This window comes from Pelophylax lessonae (genome assembly GCF_965119305.1).
Source record: "Pelophylax lessonae genome assembly, chromosome: 9".
In the NCBI taxonomy this organism is placed as follows: Eukaryota; Metazoa; Chordata; class Amphibia; order Anura; family Ranidae; genus Pelophylax; species Pelophylax lessonae.
This window is the reverse complement of record NC_138776.1, coordinates 249,946,640-249,965,602: the sequence shown is the minus strand read 5'-3', so window position 1 is coordinate 249,965,602 and position 18,963 is coordinate 249,946,640. Positions and strand designations below refer to the sequence as shown.

At 47.5% G+C, this 18,963-nt stretch overlaps 2 protein-coding genes across 2 annotated transcripts in view; both read right to left on the bottom strand.

Moving 5' to 3' along the window:
* Positions 1-5,135, bottom strand: part of LOC309563366 (uncharacterized protein) — a gene marked incomplete at both ends in the record, with an annotated part of 148,511 nt that extends 143,376 nt beyond the window's left edge. Inside the window, 2 exon segments of the mRNA XM_082267761.1 lie at positions 69-207; positions 5,025-5,135. Of these exon segments, the coding sequence (XP_082123887.1) occupies positions 69-207; positions 5,025-5,135 (250 nt within the window).
* Positions 1-18,963, bottom strand: part of LOC309564361 (uncharacterized protein) — a 1,000,117-nt gene that overhangs the window by 549,890 nt on the left and 431,264 nt on the right. The window contains exon 7 of the mRNA XM_082268988.1: positions 16,169-16,840. Coding sequence (XP_082125114.1) covers positions 16,169-16,840 — 672 coding nt within the window. The remainder of the gene's footprint in view (positions 1-16,168; positions 16,841-18,963) is intronic.

The window sequence follows — 18,963 nt, the reverse complement described above, 5'->3', positions numbered from 1 at the left end:
ATCTACTGATCCTCAAACATCAATCCATATACCCATATCCATTTTTTTATTTAGTGGCCATCACTCACCTGTGCTGATGTCTGGAGAAGATTCCTCCTCTTTAACTTTGTCCATCTTCCCAACCTCTTCCCTGAACTGCTGATCACCCATCACATACGTCTCTTCTTCCTCTTTAAACTCATCTTTTATATCTATCAGATTTTCATTCTAAACAAACAAAATAGCAGGGAATGGTTTCTTTAAAGTGTGAGTACAAATAACCTTATACCTAAAAGTGGAATATATTTTCATACAGTCAGATCACTTTTATGATCTCGATATCCATCTTCACCTACCTGATGATGGTGAGGGATGGTGTGATCTTCCTGTGTGGGGTCCCCGGAATACAGAGGACAGGGACATCTCTCTGGTGGGTTCCCATTACTGGATCCATCTGTAGGAAACACACACACTGACTGAATACATTGTTTCTATGTGTTTATCAGATGATGGGGGATCTAGGTGGAGCCTCCGTACTGCTCTCTCCTTTACAATAAAGTCTCTTCTTACCCGGTGATGCGAGGGGCAGCTGATTCCTCATCATGATGTCCTTGTAGAGATCCTTGTGTCCTTCTAAGAATCTTCAGAGAATCCTCCTCACCTCTATGGTCAGGTCTGTGTTTTACTAATAGAAATAAGAGTGATGTCATGTGACCTCCCAGAATCCTCCTCACCTCTCCGATAAGGTCTGGGCTTTATTAATAGAGATAAGAGTGATATCATGAGAAACTTGGTTCGACCCCTCACATGACTGGCTGGCCAATATCCAAGGGTATTCGGTGTACCGGAAGAACAGGGTAGCAAAAAGAGGGGGGAGGGGTATGTCTCTACGTCAAGAATAATGTAAGGGTGATAGAGAGGAGTGATATTATGGAAGGGATGAGTATGGAATTAGAATCAGTGTGGGTAGAACTCCATAGGGAAGAAGTAAAGGGAAAAGTAATTGTGGGGGTTTGCTATAGGCCACCCAACCGAAGGGAGGAGGTAGAGCTGGAATTTATATCACTGTTGGGTAAAGTGGCAAAACTGGGATCAGTTATCATATTGGGGGACTTCAATTATCCCAACATTGATTGGGAAGAGGGGACTACACACTCACAGAAGGCCCGTCTATTCTTGGAAACCTTACAGGACAACTACATGTCTCAGTTGGTGGATTCTCCTACTAGAGAAAATGCAATCCTGGATCTATTGATCAATAATGACCCAGACCTAATCTCGGAGGTAGGAGTCCAGGACAACCTGGGCTCTAGCGATCACAGGATGATCACATTTAGCGTAAATAACAATATAACAAGGCAAGTGGGGAACATAAGAACCCTAAACTTCAGAAGGGAAAACTTTCCCAAATTGTGCTCAATGATGGAAAGGGTAAACTGGGACCAAACCCTAGGAACACTGACCACAGAGGAAAAATGGTAATGCTTTAGGAACATATTAAACAAATGCATCTCGCAGTGCATTCCTATGGGAAATAAATTTAGAAGAGACAAAGCCAAACCTAGCTGGCTAAACCGTAATGTTACAAAAATTATTAGGGGAAAAAAAATGGCCTTCAAGAAATACAAATCAGAGGGCACAGTATCGGCTTTCGAGCAATACAAGGAGGCAAATAAGAAAAGTAAATACAAAATCAAAATGGCTAAAATCAACTTTGAGAGACAAATAGCGGAGGATAGTAAAAAGAACAGAAAGAAATTCTTTAAATTTATCAACAGCAAAAAAACTAGGGCAGAGCATATTGCACACATAATTAACGATAATGGGAGGATGGTTACAGAGGACACTGAAAAAGCATCAGTGCTGAACACCTTTTTCTCATCAGTCTTTACACAGGAAAAGAAGGGGTTCACTGACCATGACTATGGTTAGCAGTAATAAATAGAACTTGCCGCTATGGCTAACAGAGGGTGAAATCAGGGAAAGGCTGGATAAAATTACCACAAATAAATCACCAGGCCCGGATGGCGTACATCCGAAAGAACTCAAAGAACTTAGTAAGACTATATCTAGACCACTGTTCCTGATCTTTGCTGACAGTATTATGACAGGAAATGTACTAGGGGATTGGAGGAAAGCTAATGTGATACCGATATTCAAAAAATGGCAGAGTCATGTCCCGGGAAATTATAGGCCTGTCAGTCTGACATCGATAGTATGTAAACTTCTGGAGGGGGTGATAAGGGACTATATCGTAGAGTTTGCTAAAGATAAAAACATCATCAGCAGTAATCAGCACGGGTTTACAAATGGGCGTTCTTGTCAAACCAATCTCTTAACGTTCTACGAGGAGGTGAGCTGTGAGCTAGATAGGGGGAGACCAGTGGAAGCGGTGTACCTGGATTTCGCTAAGGCGTTTAATACAGTTTCCCACAAGTGCTTAATTTATAAAATAAGGTCTGCAGGCATCGACCGCAAGGTTTGCTCTTGGATATGGAACTGCCTAAAAGGGAGTGTTTAAAAGGTGGTTATAAATAGCACATACTCAGACTGGTCTGAGGTGGTAAGTGGGGTCCCCCAAGGCTCAGTCATGGGACCAACCTTAGTCAATTTATTCATAAACTTCATTGAGGACGGGATCAGTAGTTCTATATCAGTTTTTGCAGATGACACAAAATTGGGCAGGGCAATAACTGCACAGCATGAAGCAGATATCCTACAGAATGACCTGGACAAAATAACAGAGTGGGCACGACATGGCAAATGAGGTTTAATGTGGAGAAGTGTAAGGTTTTGCACTTGGGGACTAAAAACATAAAAGCACAATACACTTTAGGGGGGGAACCTTTGGGGGAATCAAAAATGGAGAAGGATCTGGGAGTCTTGGTAGAGGATAGACTAAGCAATAGCATGCAATGTCAAGCGGTAGCTGCCAAAGCCGGCAGAATATTAGCATGCATAAAGAAAGGGATGAATTCCAGAGATAAAGCTATAATCCTTCCACTTAATAAAACTCTGGTCCGACCACATCTGGAGTATTCTGTCAAGTTCTGGTCGCCAGTCCTCAGGAGGGATGTGTTGGAGCTGGAGAGAGTCCAGAGAAGGGCAACTAAACTAATTAGGGGATTGGATGACCTTAATTATGAAGAGCGTCTTGAATCGCTTGATTTATTCACCCTGGAGAAGAGATGCCTGAGAGGGGACATGATAGCAATTTATAAATATCTCAATGGTGATCTCAATGGTGATCTCCGAGAAAATCGATCAGAGGAGAACGGTTTTCTCAGAGATCTGTGTAGAAGTCAATGGGGCGTCTGTAATCTCGTGAGACAAAGCGAGATTACAGTAGTATGAAAATCCCTGGCGTTGTTCTCCCCCGATCATTTCTGTTTCATAAACTGAGAATGATCGGAAATGAGCTGTGATCAGCAGGATCACTGGTCATCTCCATTTCATAAAAGCACACCTTATTAACTTCAAGGGTCAGGTTTCTCCTTTCCCTGTGAAGGCGCATTCTACTAGAGCGCCGAGTGCCTCTTGGGCTTTTTGCCATCAGGCCTCTGTTGTACAAGTTTGTAAGGCAGCGACTTGGTTGTCTGCACACACCTCTACCAAATTTTACAAGGGGGATTTGTTGGCTTCTTCGGATGCCTCTTTTGGCAGCAAGGTTTTGCAGGCTGCTGTTTCATTAGAGAATGTTTTTTCCTTAGTCTCTTGGGGGTCTTTTGCCTGGGTGAGCTCTTGTTTCCCGGTTGGCTAGGTTGAGCCTCTTGGAGTTTACGTTACTGTCTGGTTGCGTTTTTCCCGCCCCTCATGCCTATACTGCTTTGGGATGTCCCACTCAGCTCATGAAGATGAGGCTGCGTCTGTCAATGGATGATAGAGAAAATAATATTTTTGTAAGATCTTACCGCAAAATCTTTTTTTCTGATGTCCATTGACAGACCCAGCACCCGCCCTTCTGATTGGGAATGTTTTTTTTTAGTCTTCACTGCTTTAAACTAAACTGATGTGCTGGGCTATGGCTGTGGGGGGTTATGCTTGGAGGGACAGCCCCGTGGGCGTGTATATGTTAAAAGCTTTATACTAATGTGCTGCCTAGAATACTCCTACAGGTGCCAGCATAACCCACTCAGCTCATGAGGATGAGGCTGCGTCTGTCGATGGACATCAGAGAAAAAGATTTTACGGTAAGATCTTACAAAAATCTTATTTTTTTTCACATCCTGGAATTTTGCCCTTCTGTGTTGCACCTCCGCTGAGAAATCTGGATAGATGGAGACCCACACTCCGTTATATTGAATGTTTACCTTTTCTCTGGCAAGCCGCAATATAATCCCGTGGACCCTGTAATTCAGCATCCGGGCTGATTTCCAGGGGCCAGAGGCCTTGGTGGAGTGCGGTGTGCCCTCTCCACTGCAAAGAAAGAGGTAAAGGCTTCCTTGTCAAAGATTTCCAGCAGCCTGTTCTCAATGAATGTAGTAGGTTCCCGTCACTCAACCTATTCAGGGAGCCCCACAATGCGCACGTTGTTGCGACGAAGACGGTTTTTGATGTCATCAGCTTTATCGTTGTCAGCAGCAACTTGCTCAGCCACCACTTTTGTGTCTCGGGCAATGGGGGGGGTTTGATGTTCTACATTACTAATTCTGCCCTCAGCCGCAGTGGTGTTTTCTCTAATCTTTTTCAAATCCTGACGAAGGAGAGATACGTCCTCACAAAGACCCCTAAACTGTTCCTTTAAATCATCCACAGAGGCTGTGCACTTATGCACGGCATGCAGAATGTCACTAAGAGAGGGTTGTGGAGCGTCTTCAGCACCCAGCACTCCCTGATCAGGGATCAGTGTTAGCATAGCTTCAGGGAGTTCTTCCTCCCCATTCATTGCTGCCTTTGTGTACTGCCCAGGGTCTGGGGAGGAGGGGGAACACACAGCCCTCCTGAGCCATCTTATCTATAGAGGCTGACAGTTTTTTGGCACAATAAAGGATATCTCTTGGGGGGTCTTTTCCCAGCTGTTTAGGGGCTTTAGGAGTGCCACTCACGTTTCCCCTGTGTTTCTCTCCTCCTCCACCTCCGATCTGCTGCTGCTGGGTGCCATCTTGGGTTTCAGGAGCCGCAGAGGCCGCGGCTTCCTCCCGTCCTTTACGGGTCATCATGACGGCGGTGGGGATCAGAAGACATTGCTGGAGGCTTTATGAGGCACAAGGCTGCAGGCTGGAGCGGTTGTGAGCCGGTCAGAGCATGAGGGAAGGATCAGTGCAGGGTAAGTGTCGGGAGCCTTGTGAAGGTACGACCGCTCACATGCCCTTGCTAGCCACGCCACCCCCATTTAGAGCCTTATGATTGAAGATGTGGTGGATGTCCCCTTTTGGTTTGGGAACTGTGATCAGAGTAGAACTCCTGGAAATTTTCTGGCCCCAGACCCGGAAATGCAGGTGAAGTACAGGTAAGTGATTCTACACAGAACGGCCGCCCTGCCGCAGTACATGTATGTGGTGGGGCAGTAAAAAAAAAAAGTCTGCATGCTAAAGAGAGAGGCTATGATCTGGTGGATTGCATGTGCAACTGCTGTGGCCCAGCTGAGGACATTTAGGGCATTAACCACTTGCCGACCGCCGCACGACTATCTACGTCGGCGGTAAGCCCCTCACAGGCAAAGTGACGTAGGGCTACGTCACTAGCTTGTGAGGGTCTAGGGAGCGAGCGCCCGCCGCCGGAGGCGCGCTCCCGCGTGGCCACGGACCCCCCCGCGCGTGTGACCGGCGGACCCGATGTCCACCGGTCACTCTGCGATCGGCGGGGGAGAGGGAGAAAACGGAATTTTTGTAAAATCTTACCTGTAAAATTCCTTTCTCTGAGTCCTCCGACAGTCGCCGCCTCTTCATATTCGTCACATATGGGGTATTAGACTTTGCTCCGAAGGAGTAGCTAGGCAACAGAATATGTTAACATTAAAGCTTTTAACATATCCCACCCTCAAGGGGTGGTCCCCTCAGTCAATACCCTCCTACTTCCTGCAACCATATCTCAGTTTTAGTGGAATAGCAGTAGAGTATACAACCAATCCCCAAAAGAGGGGCGGGGGCGGCGACTGTCGGAGGACTCAGAGAAAGGAATTTTACAGGTAAGATTTTACAAAAATTCCGTTTTCTCTTACGTCCTCCGACAGTCGCCGCCTCTTCATATTCGTCACATATGGGGACGTCCCAAAGCAGTGCAAACATGAGGGGTGGGAAACGCATCCGCGCCGAAAAGGCAACGCATCAAAGAAAGGAACCTTACCAAAGGAAGGAACCCAGCTGGGCAACAGGAAAAAACAGGTGCTCAACAGGAGCAACAACCCAGGAAAAGACAAATAACCAGGGGATAAAAAAACTTATCCCAACAGCCAGAGGTCCCCACAAGGGACCCTAGGGAATCGCCGCACTAAGAACCTTGCGGCCAAAGGAAGCATCCGCAGATGCCTGAACATCTACTTTGTAGAATTTTGTGAAAGTGTGCACGGTCGACCAAGTCGCCGCCTTACACACCTGGGCTACAGAAGCCCCATGACGACAGGCCCAAGACGTACTCAGAGATCTAGTAGAGTGCGCCTTCACAGGCACAGGGGGAACCTTCCCCTGCATAGCATAGGCCTGTTCAATGGTCTGCCTGATCCATTTTGCGATGGTAGAGGCCGACGCCGCCATGCCCTTCCGAGGACCCTCTGGAAGAACAAACAAGGAATCCGTCTTTCGAAAAGACTCAGTCGATTTAAGGTAAACCCTTACCGCCCGAACAACATCCAGAGAATGTAATCTCACCTCCTTTGGATGTTTAGGCTTCGCGCACAGCGAAGGCAAGACAATATCCTCATTAAGATGGAATTCCGAAACTCGTTTCGGAAGAAAAGAAGGATTAGGTCGCAAGACCACCTTATCCAAATGAACAACCAGATACGGAGACTTGCAGGACAAAGCTGCCAACTCCGACACTCTGCGAGCCGAAGTGATCGCCACCAAAAAGGCGACCTTTTTGGACAACATGGACAACGAGATCTCCCTGATCTGTTCAAAAGGAGCACGTTGCAACACAGACAGAACGAGATTCAAGTCCCAAGGGGGCAAAGGATCCCTCCTAGGAGGAACCAGATGCCGCACACCCTGAACAAAAGTGCCAACCAAGGAGTTGGAAGCCACGGGACGTTGAAACAGAACGGCCAGCGCAGACACCTGACCCTTTATCGTAGCCAGCGCCAAACGCTGATCGACACCCGTTTGAAGGAAGGACAGCACTCGGGAAACCGAGTACGTGCGGGGTGAAAACCCCCTGGACTCACACCAGGCAAAATAGGCCTTCCAAGTACGGTAATAAACCTTCCCCGAGGAAGACTTCCTCGCGTTGATCAAAGTATGAACGACCTCTGGGGAGAGACCCTTCTCCTTCAGGACCTCGGTCTCAACAGCCAGGCCGTCAAAGCCAGCGACTGTAAAGCAGGATGGTATATCGGTCCTTGAGACAGGAGATCGTCTCGAAGACCGCCAGATTCACGAGGTCTGCGTACCAGGACCGGCGAGGCCAGTCCGGTGCCACAAGAATCACCGTGCTGCGTTCCGAGTGTAACTTGCGAAGGAACCTGGACAGCAACTGAATCGGTGGAAACGCGTACATCAGCCTGTACTGATGCCACGGGGCCACTAACGCGTCCGACGCGTCTGCCCGAGGGTCGCGCGTCCTTGCCACGAACCTTCTCACCTTGTTGTTGAGACGAGACGCGAATAGGTCCACATCTGGAAGACCCCACTTCGCGCACAACATCTGGAAGACAGCCGGGTGGAGAGACCATTCCCCCTGATCCAGGGTCTGGCGACTCAGATAGTCCGCCTGCCAGTTCTCCACCCCCGGAATGTTACATAGTTACATAGTAGGTGAGGTTGAATAAAGACAATAGTCCATCCAGTTCAACCTGTGTAGGTGTGTGTGACTGTAATCATCTAACATAGCCCTTTATCTCCTGATCCTTGAGATGTAAGTCTAAGAGTCTTTTGAAAGTCACCATACTACCCGCAGAAACCACCTCTTGTGGTAGACAATTCCACAATCTTGTAGCCCTAACAGTAAAGAACCCCCCACGTTGCCTGAGGTTAAAACGCTTCTCCTCTAATCGCATTGTATGTCCTCGAGTCCTCATGCAATTCCTTCGAATGAACAGCTTTTTTTCTAAGCTGAGATCCCCATTAAGATATTTATAAATTGCTATCATGTCCCCTCTCAGACGTCTCTTCTCCAGGGAAAATAAATCGAGCGATTGCAGCCGCTCTTCATAGGTAAGGTCCTCCAATCCCCTAATTAGTTTAGTTGCCCTTCTCTGGACTCTCTCCAGCTCCAACACATCCCTCCTGAGGACTGGCGACCAGAACTGGACAGAATACTCCAGATGCGGTCGGACCAGAGTTTTATAAAGTGGAAGGATTATAGTCTTATCTCTGGAATACATCCCTTTCTTTATGCATGCTAATATTCTGTTGGCTTTGGAAGCTGCCGCTTGGCATTGCATGCTGTTGCCTAATCTATCATCAACCAAGACTCCCAGATCTTTCTCCATTTTTGAGTCCCCCAAGGGTTCCCCTCCTAACATGTATTGTGTTTTTATGTTTTTGGTCCCCAAGTGCAAAACCTTACACTTCTCCACATTAAACCTCATTTGCCATGTCGTTGCCCACTCCGTAATTTTGTCCAGGTCATTCTGTAGGATATCTGCTTCATGCTGTGCAGTTATTGCCCTGGCCAATTTTGTGTCATCTGCAAAAATTGATAACGAACTACTGATCCCGTCCTCAATGCTGTTTATGAATAAATTGAACAAGGTTGGTCCCAGGACTGAGCCCTGGGGCACCCCGCTTACTACCTCAGCCCAGTCTGAGTATGCGCTGTTTATTACCACCCTTTGGACACGGCCTTTTAGCCAGTTCCGTATCCAAGAGCAAACCCTGCTGTCGATACCTGCAGACCTTATTTTATAAATTAAGCGCTTGTGGGAAACTGTATCAAACGCCTTAGCGAAATCCAAGTACACCACATCCACTGGTCTGCCCCTATCTAGCTCACAGCTCACTTCCTCGTAGAATGCTAAGAGATTGGTTTGACAAGAACGCCCATTTGTAAACCCGTGTTGGTTACTACTGATGATGTTGTTGTCTTTAGCATACTCTACGATATAGTCCCTTATCATCCCCTCCAGAAGTTTACATACTATTGATGTCAAACTGACAGGCCTATAATTTCCCGGGATATGTCTCTGGCCCTTTTTGAATATCGGAATCACGTTAGCCTTCCTCCAATCCCCTGGTACATCTCCTGTCCTAATACTGTCAGCAAAGATTAGGAACAGTGGTCTAGATATAACCATACTGAGTTCCTTGAGCACTCTCGGATGTACGCCATCCGGGCCTGGTGATTTGTTTGTGTTAAGTTTATCCAGTCTTTCCCTGATTTCCCCCTCTGTTAGCCATAGTGGCAAGTCCTGTGTATTACTACTAACCATACAGTCATGGTCAGAGTACCCCTCCTTTTCCTGCGTAAAGACTGACGAGAAAAAAGCATTCAGCACGGTTGCTTTTTCAGTGTCCTCTGTAACCATCCTCCCATCATCGTTAATTATGTGTGCAATATGCTCTGCCCTAGTTTTTTTGCTGTTGATATATTTAAAGAATTTCTTTGGGTTTTTTTTACTATCCTCCGCTATTTGTCTCTCAAAGTTGATTTTAGCCATCTTGATTTCGTGTTTACACTTCTTATTTTCCTCCTTGTATTGCTGGAAGGCCGATACTGTGCCCTCTGATTTATATTTCTTGAAGGCCAATTTTTTTCCCTTAATAAGTTTTTTAACGCTACGGTTTAGCCAGCCAGGTTTGGCTTTGTCTCTTCTAAATTTATTCCCCATAGGAATGCACTGCAAGATGCCTTTGCTTAATATGTTCCTAAAGCATTCCCATTTTTCCTCAGTGGTCAGGGATCCCAGGGTTTGGTCCCAGTTTACCCTTTCCATCATTGAGTACAATTTTGGAAAGTCTGCCCTTCTGAAGTTTAGGGTTCTTATGTTCCCCACTTGCCTTTTTATATTGTTATTTATACTAAATGTGATCATCCTGTGATCGCTAGAGCCCAGATTGTCCTGGACTCCTACCTCCGAGATTATGTCTGGGTCATTAGTGATCAATAGATCCAGGATTGCATGTGAACCGCCGTTATCGCCGGGACATGAGTCTCGGCCCAAGACAGGATGTCGGCCACTTCTCGAGCTGCTCGGGCACTCCTGGTGCCCCCTTGGTGGTTGATGTAGGCCACCGCCGTGGCATTGTCCGTCTGCACCCGAACCGGGCAGCCCTGCAGCCGGTCCGTCCAGCGATGAAGACAGAGACTTATCGCACGCAATTCCAGAATGTTGATCGGAAGGGAAGACACCCCCTCCGACCAAGTTCCCTGGGCAGACAGAACGCCCAGAACACCACCCCAGCCCGACAGGCTGGCATCCGTGGTGATCACCGTCCACGAGATAGGACGAAACGACTTGCCCCCGGACACCATCGGGGACTGGAGCCACCACAGAAGGTCTCTTCTGGTGCGATGACTCAACGAGATTTGAAGATCCAGAGATTGAGGTCGCCCGTCCCACATGGATAGGATCTCCGCTTGGAGACCCCGCGTGTGAAACTGGGCGAAGGGAATCGCCTCGAAGGCCGAGACCATCAATCCCAGACATCTCATGCACGCCCGCAGAGACGAGTGCGGAACGTCCCTGAGGGACCTGACTTCCTCCTGAAGAGTTTGTCTTCCGGCAGGAAGACCTTCGCCTGCACCGAGTCCAGAATCATTCCCAGGTAGGGAAGACGAACCGACGGACTCAGTGTCGACTTGGGAAAATTTATCGTCCAACCAAACTCCTGCAGAGTTTGCATCGTGACAGACAGGTCCTTCTCCAGACCCTGGCTGGTCGCAGACCGAACCAGAATGTCGTCCAGATACCCCAGGACAGAAATGCCCTGGGCCCTCAATAATGCCAGAACCGGTGCAAGCACCTTGGTGAAGACCCGCGGAGCCGAGGCGAGACCAAAAGGCAACGCCACGAACTGGTAGTGATCCTCCGCAATGGCAAATGGAAGGTACCTCTGGTGACCCTCGAAAATGGGGATGTGAAGATACGCATCCTTCAAAATCGATGGAGGCCATGAATTCCCCCGGAACCAGGGCAGCCACCACCGACCGCAGGGATTCCATGCGGAACTTGCGAACCCGCACAGAGCGGTTCAGAGCCTTCAAGTCCAGAATTGGACGAACCTTGCCCTCCTTTCTGGGCACGGTGAACAGATTGGAATAAAACCCCCGAAATCTGTCCCGATGAGGCACCGGAACTACCACTCCCTGACCCCTCAGGTCCCGCACCGCCAGGTGTAGGTCCCGCAAACGCTCTGGAGACAGTTGAAGATTTGAGGGAAAAAATCTGCTCTCCGGCCGAGAGAGAAACTCGATCTTGTAACCAGATCGAACGATCTCCTGAACCCATCTGTCCCGCACGCGGGCCAACCAGGGCTGAAGAAAACCAAACAAGCGTCCCCCCACCCCAAAACTGGGTGAGGGCGCCCCTTCAGGCCGCACTGTTATGGGCTGCGGATCCGGATTGACCGGACTTCTGTTTTCTAGACCAGGGCTTCTTCTGAGAGCCTTGACCTTTGAACGGTTTGCCCTTGTAGTGCGACCGAAAGGCATGAAAGGACCCCTGAGGGGGCCGAAAATTAGCATGCTTCTTCCCAGAAGCCCCCTTAGCCTTGGGGAAATGGGGCAAGAGAGTGCTCTTACCTCCGGTGATCCCCTTAATCAACACATCCAAGGACTCCCCAAAAAGGCGAGACCCATCATAAGGCAGATTGGCTAAGGTCTTACGTGAAGACTGGTCCACCGACCAACATTTCAACCAAACCAGGCGGCGAGACAACACCGCCACGCTGTGCACACGTGCAGCCAACGGGACTAGGTCCAAGTCCGCATCACACAGATACATGACACCCTGGTGGATTTGATCCACCATATCCAGGGTCACCGGCGAGGCCGAATCGGCCACTAGGACGTGCCTAAGCATCTGCGTCCAACTTGCGACCGCCTGGGCCGCCATGAGAGAGGCAAACAGAGCCTTAAGCATAGAACCCGTAACAGAATAAGTATGACGGGCAAGAGACTCCAATCTCCTATCCGTGGCATCACGGAACACAGGGGAATCCTCTGCAGGAATCGCAGTGGATTTGTTTAAAACCGCAATTGCGTGATCCACCGGGGGTGGCACACACCACCTTTCATCAGTGGAAGGCGAGAAAGGATAACGCAGCTTGAACCTACTTGGTACAGCAAAAGGTTTGCGCAGATTGCGCCATTGTTCCTTAACAGCGCGCTGAAAATCATCATTGCAGGGAAAAACCTGCGGCGCCCTGCGTTTTCTCTGCGTCCCATAAGCCGCCAAGGCAGCGGGGGGACACACTTCATCCTGCAAACGCAGCGTTTGTTTTATGGAAGCAATCAATTCATCCATGATTGCAAGCTCTTCAGGCGAGCCAGGGGGAGAATTATCAACCCCTTCAACTTCAGCCTCCACCTCGGACCCCACTAGATCCAGGGAGGAGCGGGACCCCGATAAGGAGGCCCCCGCCATAACAACCCCATCACCTTCACCCTCAGAATCAGAGGAAAGAGCAACTCTGGGTCTTTTAGTAGATTGAGCAGCCACCAGCATCTGCACCTGAGCAGCAAGGCCAGCCACAATAGTGGCTAAATCCCCCCCTGGGGGGGAAACAGCGGTCCCCTGGCTTTCCACCAAGGCGGTAGGAAATTTGCCCTCCTGAGAATCCATTGCCCCTATAACAAATGCCGGATAATAAAGGGTTAACTGCCCCTTTAACACGCGCGGCGAGCGCAGCCCACCGCACCACACACAAGCACAATGAGACCCCCACAGGGACAATAAAACTGACACAGGCAATGGATAGGAAGGATATAACCTGAGGAGACCCTCGCCGCTGCTGCTGCCTCGATCGGTGTTCCTGGAGAAGAGGAAGTGATGCTGCCAGGGCGCTCTATGAAAGCCTATGGGAGGCTACAAGAAAATGGCCGCCATGCATGTAGAACATGCGGCCGGAGCGAGTGTAGGCAAAATGGCGCCGTTTGGCGCCGAAACCGCCGCTCCACAGTACAGTAATGCACACATGTCTGTATATAAAAAAAAAACATGTCAGATCGCCGCAGCGATCGCTGTATAATGCCCAAACATGCCACAAAACATGCCCCACAGCACACAGTTTCTCACACTGACAAGGCTGACACACACAGTGTCACACAGCTCCCCCCCCCCCCTTGCAGCCCACAGCATGCAGCCGAGAGATAGGGAGACAAACAGTGTGAATAGAGGCAGGTTACACAGTCCCAGACTGACACCCCCCCAGACAGACAGGTCCCCACATAGATACACTTACTTCACAATGGCGTGGGGGACCCGCACAGGCGAACAAGCCGCTGCACATGAGGCAGGGAGAGTCGCATACAAGACGCACAAAATGGGGGTTAAGAAACCGCACAGTGTCCAGTGAGGTAGCCACCTCACCAATCATCCCTGTACCGAACAGGGATGGGTCGTTCACTGTGCCAGGAGCGTTACCTGGCTGAACGCTCGATGGCAGGCTGGGAAGCCACTGACCCACGACCTGCGACCAGGGGGATCAGCCCGAGACCCAGCCCGCATGATCCTCTTCATCCGAAGAACTAACTAATGCTGACAAAAAGAACAGCTAAGTAAAGGTAGAGAGAAAACTCAAACAAAAAATCAAAAAAGAAGAAAGAGTCTGGGGCACAAAGCCCCAGCACAGAGAGAGCCAGCCACTCCTGACAAGCTAGACATTAAAACTGAGATATGGTTGCAGGAAGTAGGAGGGTATTGACTGAGGGGACCACCCCTTGAGGGTGGGATATGTTAAAAGCTTTAATGTTAACATATTCTGTTGCCTAGCTACTCCTTCGGAGCAAAGTCTAATACCCCATATGTGACGAATATGAAGAGGCGGCGACTGTCGGAGGACGTAAGAGAAAGTCAGGCGGCTTGTGTAAACAAGCTGCCTGTCATTCTCCCCTGTGTATGAAGGATGATCATACGGTTCTACTATGTAGAACCGTTGATCACTCTTCATACATCTGAAGCCACAGCCAATCACAGAAGAAAGCACGCCCCTGGGGACACACATAGCCCCTCCCTTTCAAAAAAAAAAAGTTAACCCCTTCACTGCCAGTGTATTTTTACAGTAACAGTGCATATGTATAGCACTGATTACTGTAGAAATGTCACTGGTAACCCCAAAAGTGTCAGAAATTTCAGTCAAGGGTCCGATCTGTCCGCCGCAATGTCGCAGTACCGCAAAAATCGCAGATCGCCGCCATTACGCGTTAAAAAAAAAACAACAAAAATGACATAAATATCTTTCCCTTTGTTAGTAAACGCGATAACTTTTGCGCAAACCAATAAAAATACGCTTTTTGCGATTTTTTTTTTTTACCAAACATAGGTAGCATAAAACAAATTGGCCGAAAATGTTAAAAAATTTTGATTTTTACATTTTTTTTGGGGGGGAATTTCATATAAAAATATGTGAAAAATATTGCTATTTTTGCAAAATTGACGCTCTTTTTTTGTTTATAGCGCGTGATCAAAAAAAAATAAAAATCGCACAGGTGATCAAATACCACCAAAAGAAAGCTCTGTTTGTGGGAAAAAAAGGACGTCAAATTCGTTTAGGTACAGCGTCGCACGACCGCGCAATTGTCCGTTAAAATCACGCAGTGCCGAATCGCAAAATACCCCCTGGTCGTTTAGCAGCCAAATCCTCCGGGGCTTAAGTGGTTAAGATTGAAGATGTCCCCTTTTGGTTTGGGAACTGTGATCAGGGTAGAACTCCTAGAATTCTTCTGGCCTTAGCTCCGTGAGATAGAGTTTGGAAGACTAATGTCATAGACAGGTTGCCAAAAAGTTTAGGGTTTTAGAAAGGGTCTCCAATGGCTTCTCAATGTGGTGCCTTCTCGACTCTCCATCTCACTAATAAAACCCCAATGGATGACTCTCTTTGAACTGATCACATTCCAATCACCGATTATCTAATCATTGGTAAAAAAGAAGACTCGGCACAGAATATTGTACGAAGCGTTTTTATTGTACAAGATCAGAATAAGCGATTACCACACAGTAAATGATAGGAATAAAATAAAACTTAAATCATTAATGATAGAATTAACAAATATGTCAAATGTATTAATAATCATACATTGGTTGGACCAATAAAAAGCCGGCTACTTCAATAAATCAAGCTCATGTATTGTCATGATTTCCTGCCTGTTGCCTCATGTGGGGAGGGAATCGGTAAAGGTAGACAGCTGAGTCATGATTTTACCACTTAAGCTTAAATGGCAGCCAGATGGGGCGGTACACATGCCACTGCAATTTGCGGCTGCTGCAAACCTCACACCCCCCGATCACATTGGGCAAGGCTATTCAACTGAATGGGGTTGTGCTGCAACAGCCCCAATGCATACGGTTGTGGACAACTGACGTGGGCTTTACAGGGTTAACATAAGGGCTCCAAGCTGCCTGCCAACCCCACAGCGGGTCAGAGGGCGATGCGGGTGTAAACGAACCCCGAGTGGACTGTGGTGGTTTCACATTTGTTTATGGACTAAACAGTTCCACCCGTTACAATCCAGCGTCCATTTCCCGCAGTACCAGCAGGGGGTGCACTCTGATGTTTCATTATATTTCCTTTAATTTTAAACTTTCCCGCACTCTGAACATGAAAACGGAGCCTCTAATATAAGGGTGAATTCTTTACTGTTTGAAACATACATAAGGAGTGAAACATTTCCCGCACTTTGAACATGAAATAGGATGTATGAACTTTATGGTTTCTAAGAAATAAACCTTTGTTTGGAAAACATTTCCCGCACTCGTAATATTAAAACGGGCACTCACCTGTGTGAAAGTAAGTGTTTCTTAGTTAAACATTTCCCGCACTCTGAACATGAATAGGGAGGCTCACCTGTGTGTATTCTCTGATAACTAAGAAGGTTTCGTTTATGATTAAACAATTTCCCGCACTCGGAACATTAACAGGGCAGGGCAGCTCACCCCTGTGCATTCTCAGATGGCGTACAAGGTGTCCTTTATAATTAAAACATTTCCCGCACTCTGAACATGAATAAGGACGCTCACCAGTGTGTATTCTCTGATGGCAAAGAAGGTTTCTTTTCTGATTAAAACATTTCCCACACTCAGAACACGAATAAGGACGCTCACCTGTGTGTATTCTCTGATGGTTAAGAAGGTGTTCTTTTTGTTTAAAACATTTCCCGCACTCTGAACATGAATAGGGACGCTCCCCTGTGTGTATTCTCTGATGGCTAAGAAGGTTTCCTTTAGAAATAAAACACTTCCCGCACTCTGAACATGAATAGGGACACTCACCTGTGTGTATTCCCTGATGGCTAAGAAGGTATTGTTTTTTACTAAAACATTTCCCGCACTCTGAACATGAATAGGAACGCTCCCCTGTGTGAGTTCTCTGATGTCTAAGAAGGACTCCTTTTTGACTAAAACTTTTCCCGCACTCAGAACATGAATAGGGACGCTCCCCTGTGTGAATTCTCTGATGTCTAAGAAGGTGTCCTTTATTATTAAAACATTTCCCGCACTCTGAACATGAATAGGGACGCTCCCCTGTGTGTATTCTCTGGTGGCTAAGAAGGCTTACTTTATGATTAAAACATTTCCCGCACTCTGAACATGAATAGGGAAGCTCACCTGTGTGTATTCTCTGATGGCTAAGAAGGCTTCCTTTTTTACTAAAACATTTCCCGCACTCTGAACATGAATAAGGAAGCTCACCTGTGTGCATTCTCTGATGGCTAAGAAAGCTTCCTTTTTGACTAAAACATTTCCCACACTCAGAACATGACAATGAATTCTCTCCTGTATGAACCCCTTTATGGTATAAAGAAGATTCCCTGAGATGAGATGGTTTCCCGCACCCGTCGGCACTGTCAGATATTAGAGGACTACGTGAAGTATCAGGAGATTCCTCAGAATTAGACATATCCAATGATCTCCTCCAATGGTGAGGTCTGTCATGTATATTATGAGGAACGGGATTTACTTCTGGAGAAGATGCCATGTCATTATCTTCTGTAGTCACATCTTCCTCCGATGTCCTTCTATTCCCACCACAGAGTCCGTCTGTCAGAAGACAAGAAAAATTACCAAGAGTTTTCCACACTCATATATACTGCTCAACACTTTATAATCAGAGTATAGCATCAAGTCAGGGAAACTCCTGGGATATTCATCTGGTCAGTGAAGTAGCAGAGGGGGTTGTTAATCGGTTTCAGCTGGTCAGGGCCGTAGAAGGTCCTTAACCCATCAGCAGGACCAGTATCTGCTCCTTTGTGCAAGGAGGAACAGGATGAGCATTGCCAGAGTCCTACAAAATGACCTCCAGCAGGACACTGGTGTGAATGTCTATGACCAAACAATCAGAAACAGACTTCATGAGGGTGGCCTGAGGGCCCGACGTCCTCTAGTGGGCCCTGTGCTCACTGCCCGGCACCATGGAGCTCGATTGGCATTTTCACATATGAGAGCAGATTCACCCTGAGCACATGTGACAGACGTGAAAGGGTCTGGAGAAGCTGTGGGAACATTATGCTGCCTGTAACATCGTTCAGCATGACCGGTTGGGTGGTGGGTCAGTGATGGTCTGGGGAGGCGTATCCATGGAGGGACGCACAGACCTCTACAGGCTAGACAATGGCACCCTGACTGCCATTAGGTATTGGGATGAAATCCTTGGACCAATTGTCAAACCCTATGCTGATGCAGTGGGTCCTGGGTTCTGCCTGGTACATGACAATGCCCGGCCTCATGTGGCGAGAGTATGCAGCCAGTTCCTGGAAGATGAAGGAATTGATACCACTGAACGGCCCCCACACTCGCCTGACCTGAATCCAATAGAACACCTCTGGGACAATCTGTTTCAGTCCATCCGATGCCGCCAGGTTGCACCTCAGACTGTTCAGGAGCTCAGTGATGCCCTTGTCCAGATCTGGGAGGAAATACCCCAGGACACCATCCGTCGTCTCATTAGGGGCATGTCCCAACGTTGTCAGGCATGCATACAAGCATGTGGGGGCCATACACACTACTGGGGGGCCATACACACTACTGAGGGGCCATACACACTACTGAGGTCCATTCTGAGTTGCTGCAATGACATTTCACCAAAATGGACTCGCCTGCTGCATCATTTTTTCACTTTGATTTTCAGGGTGTCTTTGCATTCAGCCCTCTGTAGGGTGATAATTTTCATTTCCATCAAACTATGTGGCATCCTTTCCTTTCTAACACATTACCCAGTCCATACCAGTATAGATGCAAACATATTACCCAGTCCATATCAGTATAGAAGCTAACACATTACCCAGTCCATACCAGTATAGATATCCAGCATGATATTTTTCCCCATCGATATCTCATGTGTTTTAAAAGTGTTCCTTTCATCCTTTGGAGCAGTGTATGTTGGTTGAGCATTTCAAAGTTTAAAAGAGATCTGTGGTGGAACTGGGTGCAATCACAACACCAAACTATGACAACTAACCAGATCAATGATACCACCCAACCAAACATCACTAAGTAAGCTTTAAACCATTCTTCCATAATTACCTGAGCTGATATCTGGAGAAGTTTCTTCCTCTTTAACTGCATCCATCATCCCAACCTCCTCTGTAAAATGCTGATCACCCCTCACATACGTCTTTTCCTTTATAACCTCAATTTGTACATTTATCAGATCTTCATCCTAAACCAACAAAATGGCAGAAAAAATATTAAATACAAAAAAATAATAATAATAATAGAAGAATGGTATCTCT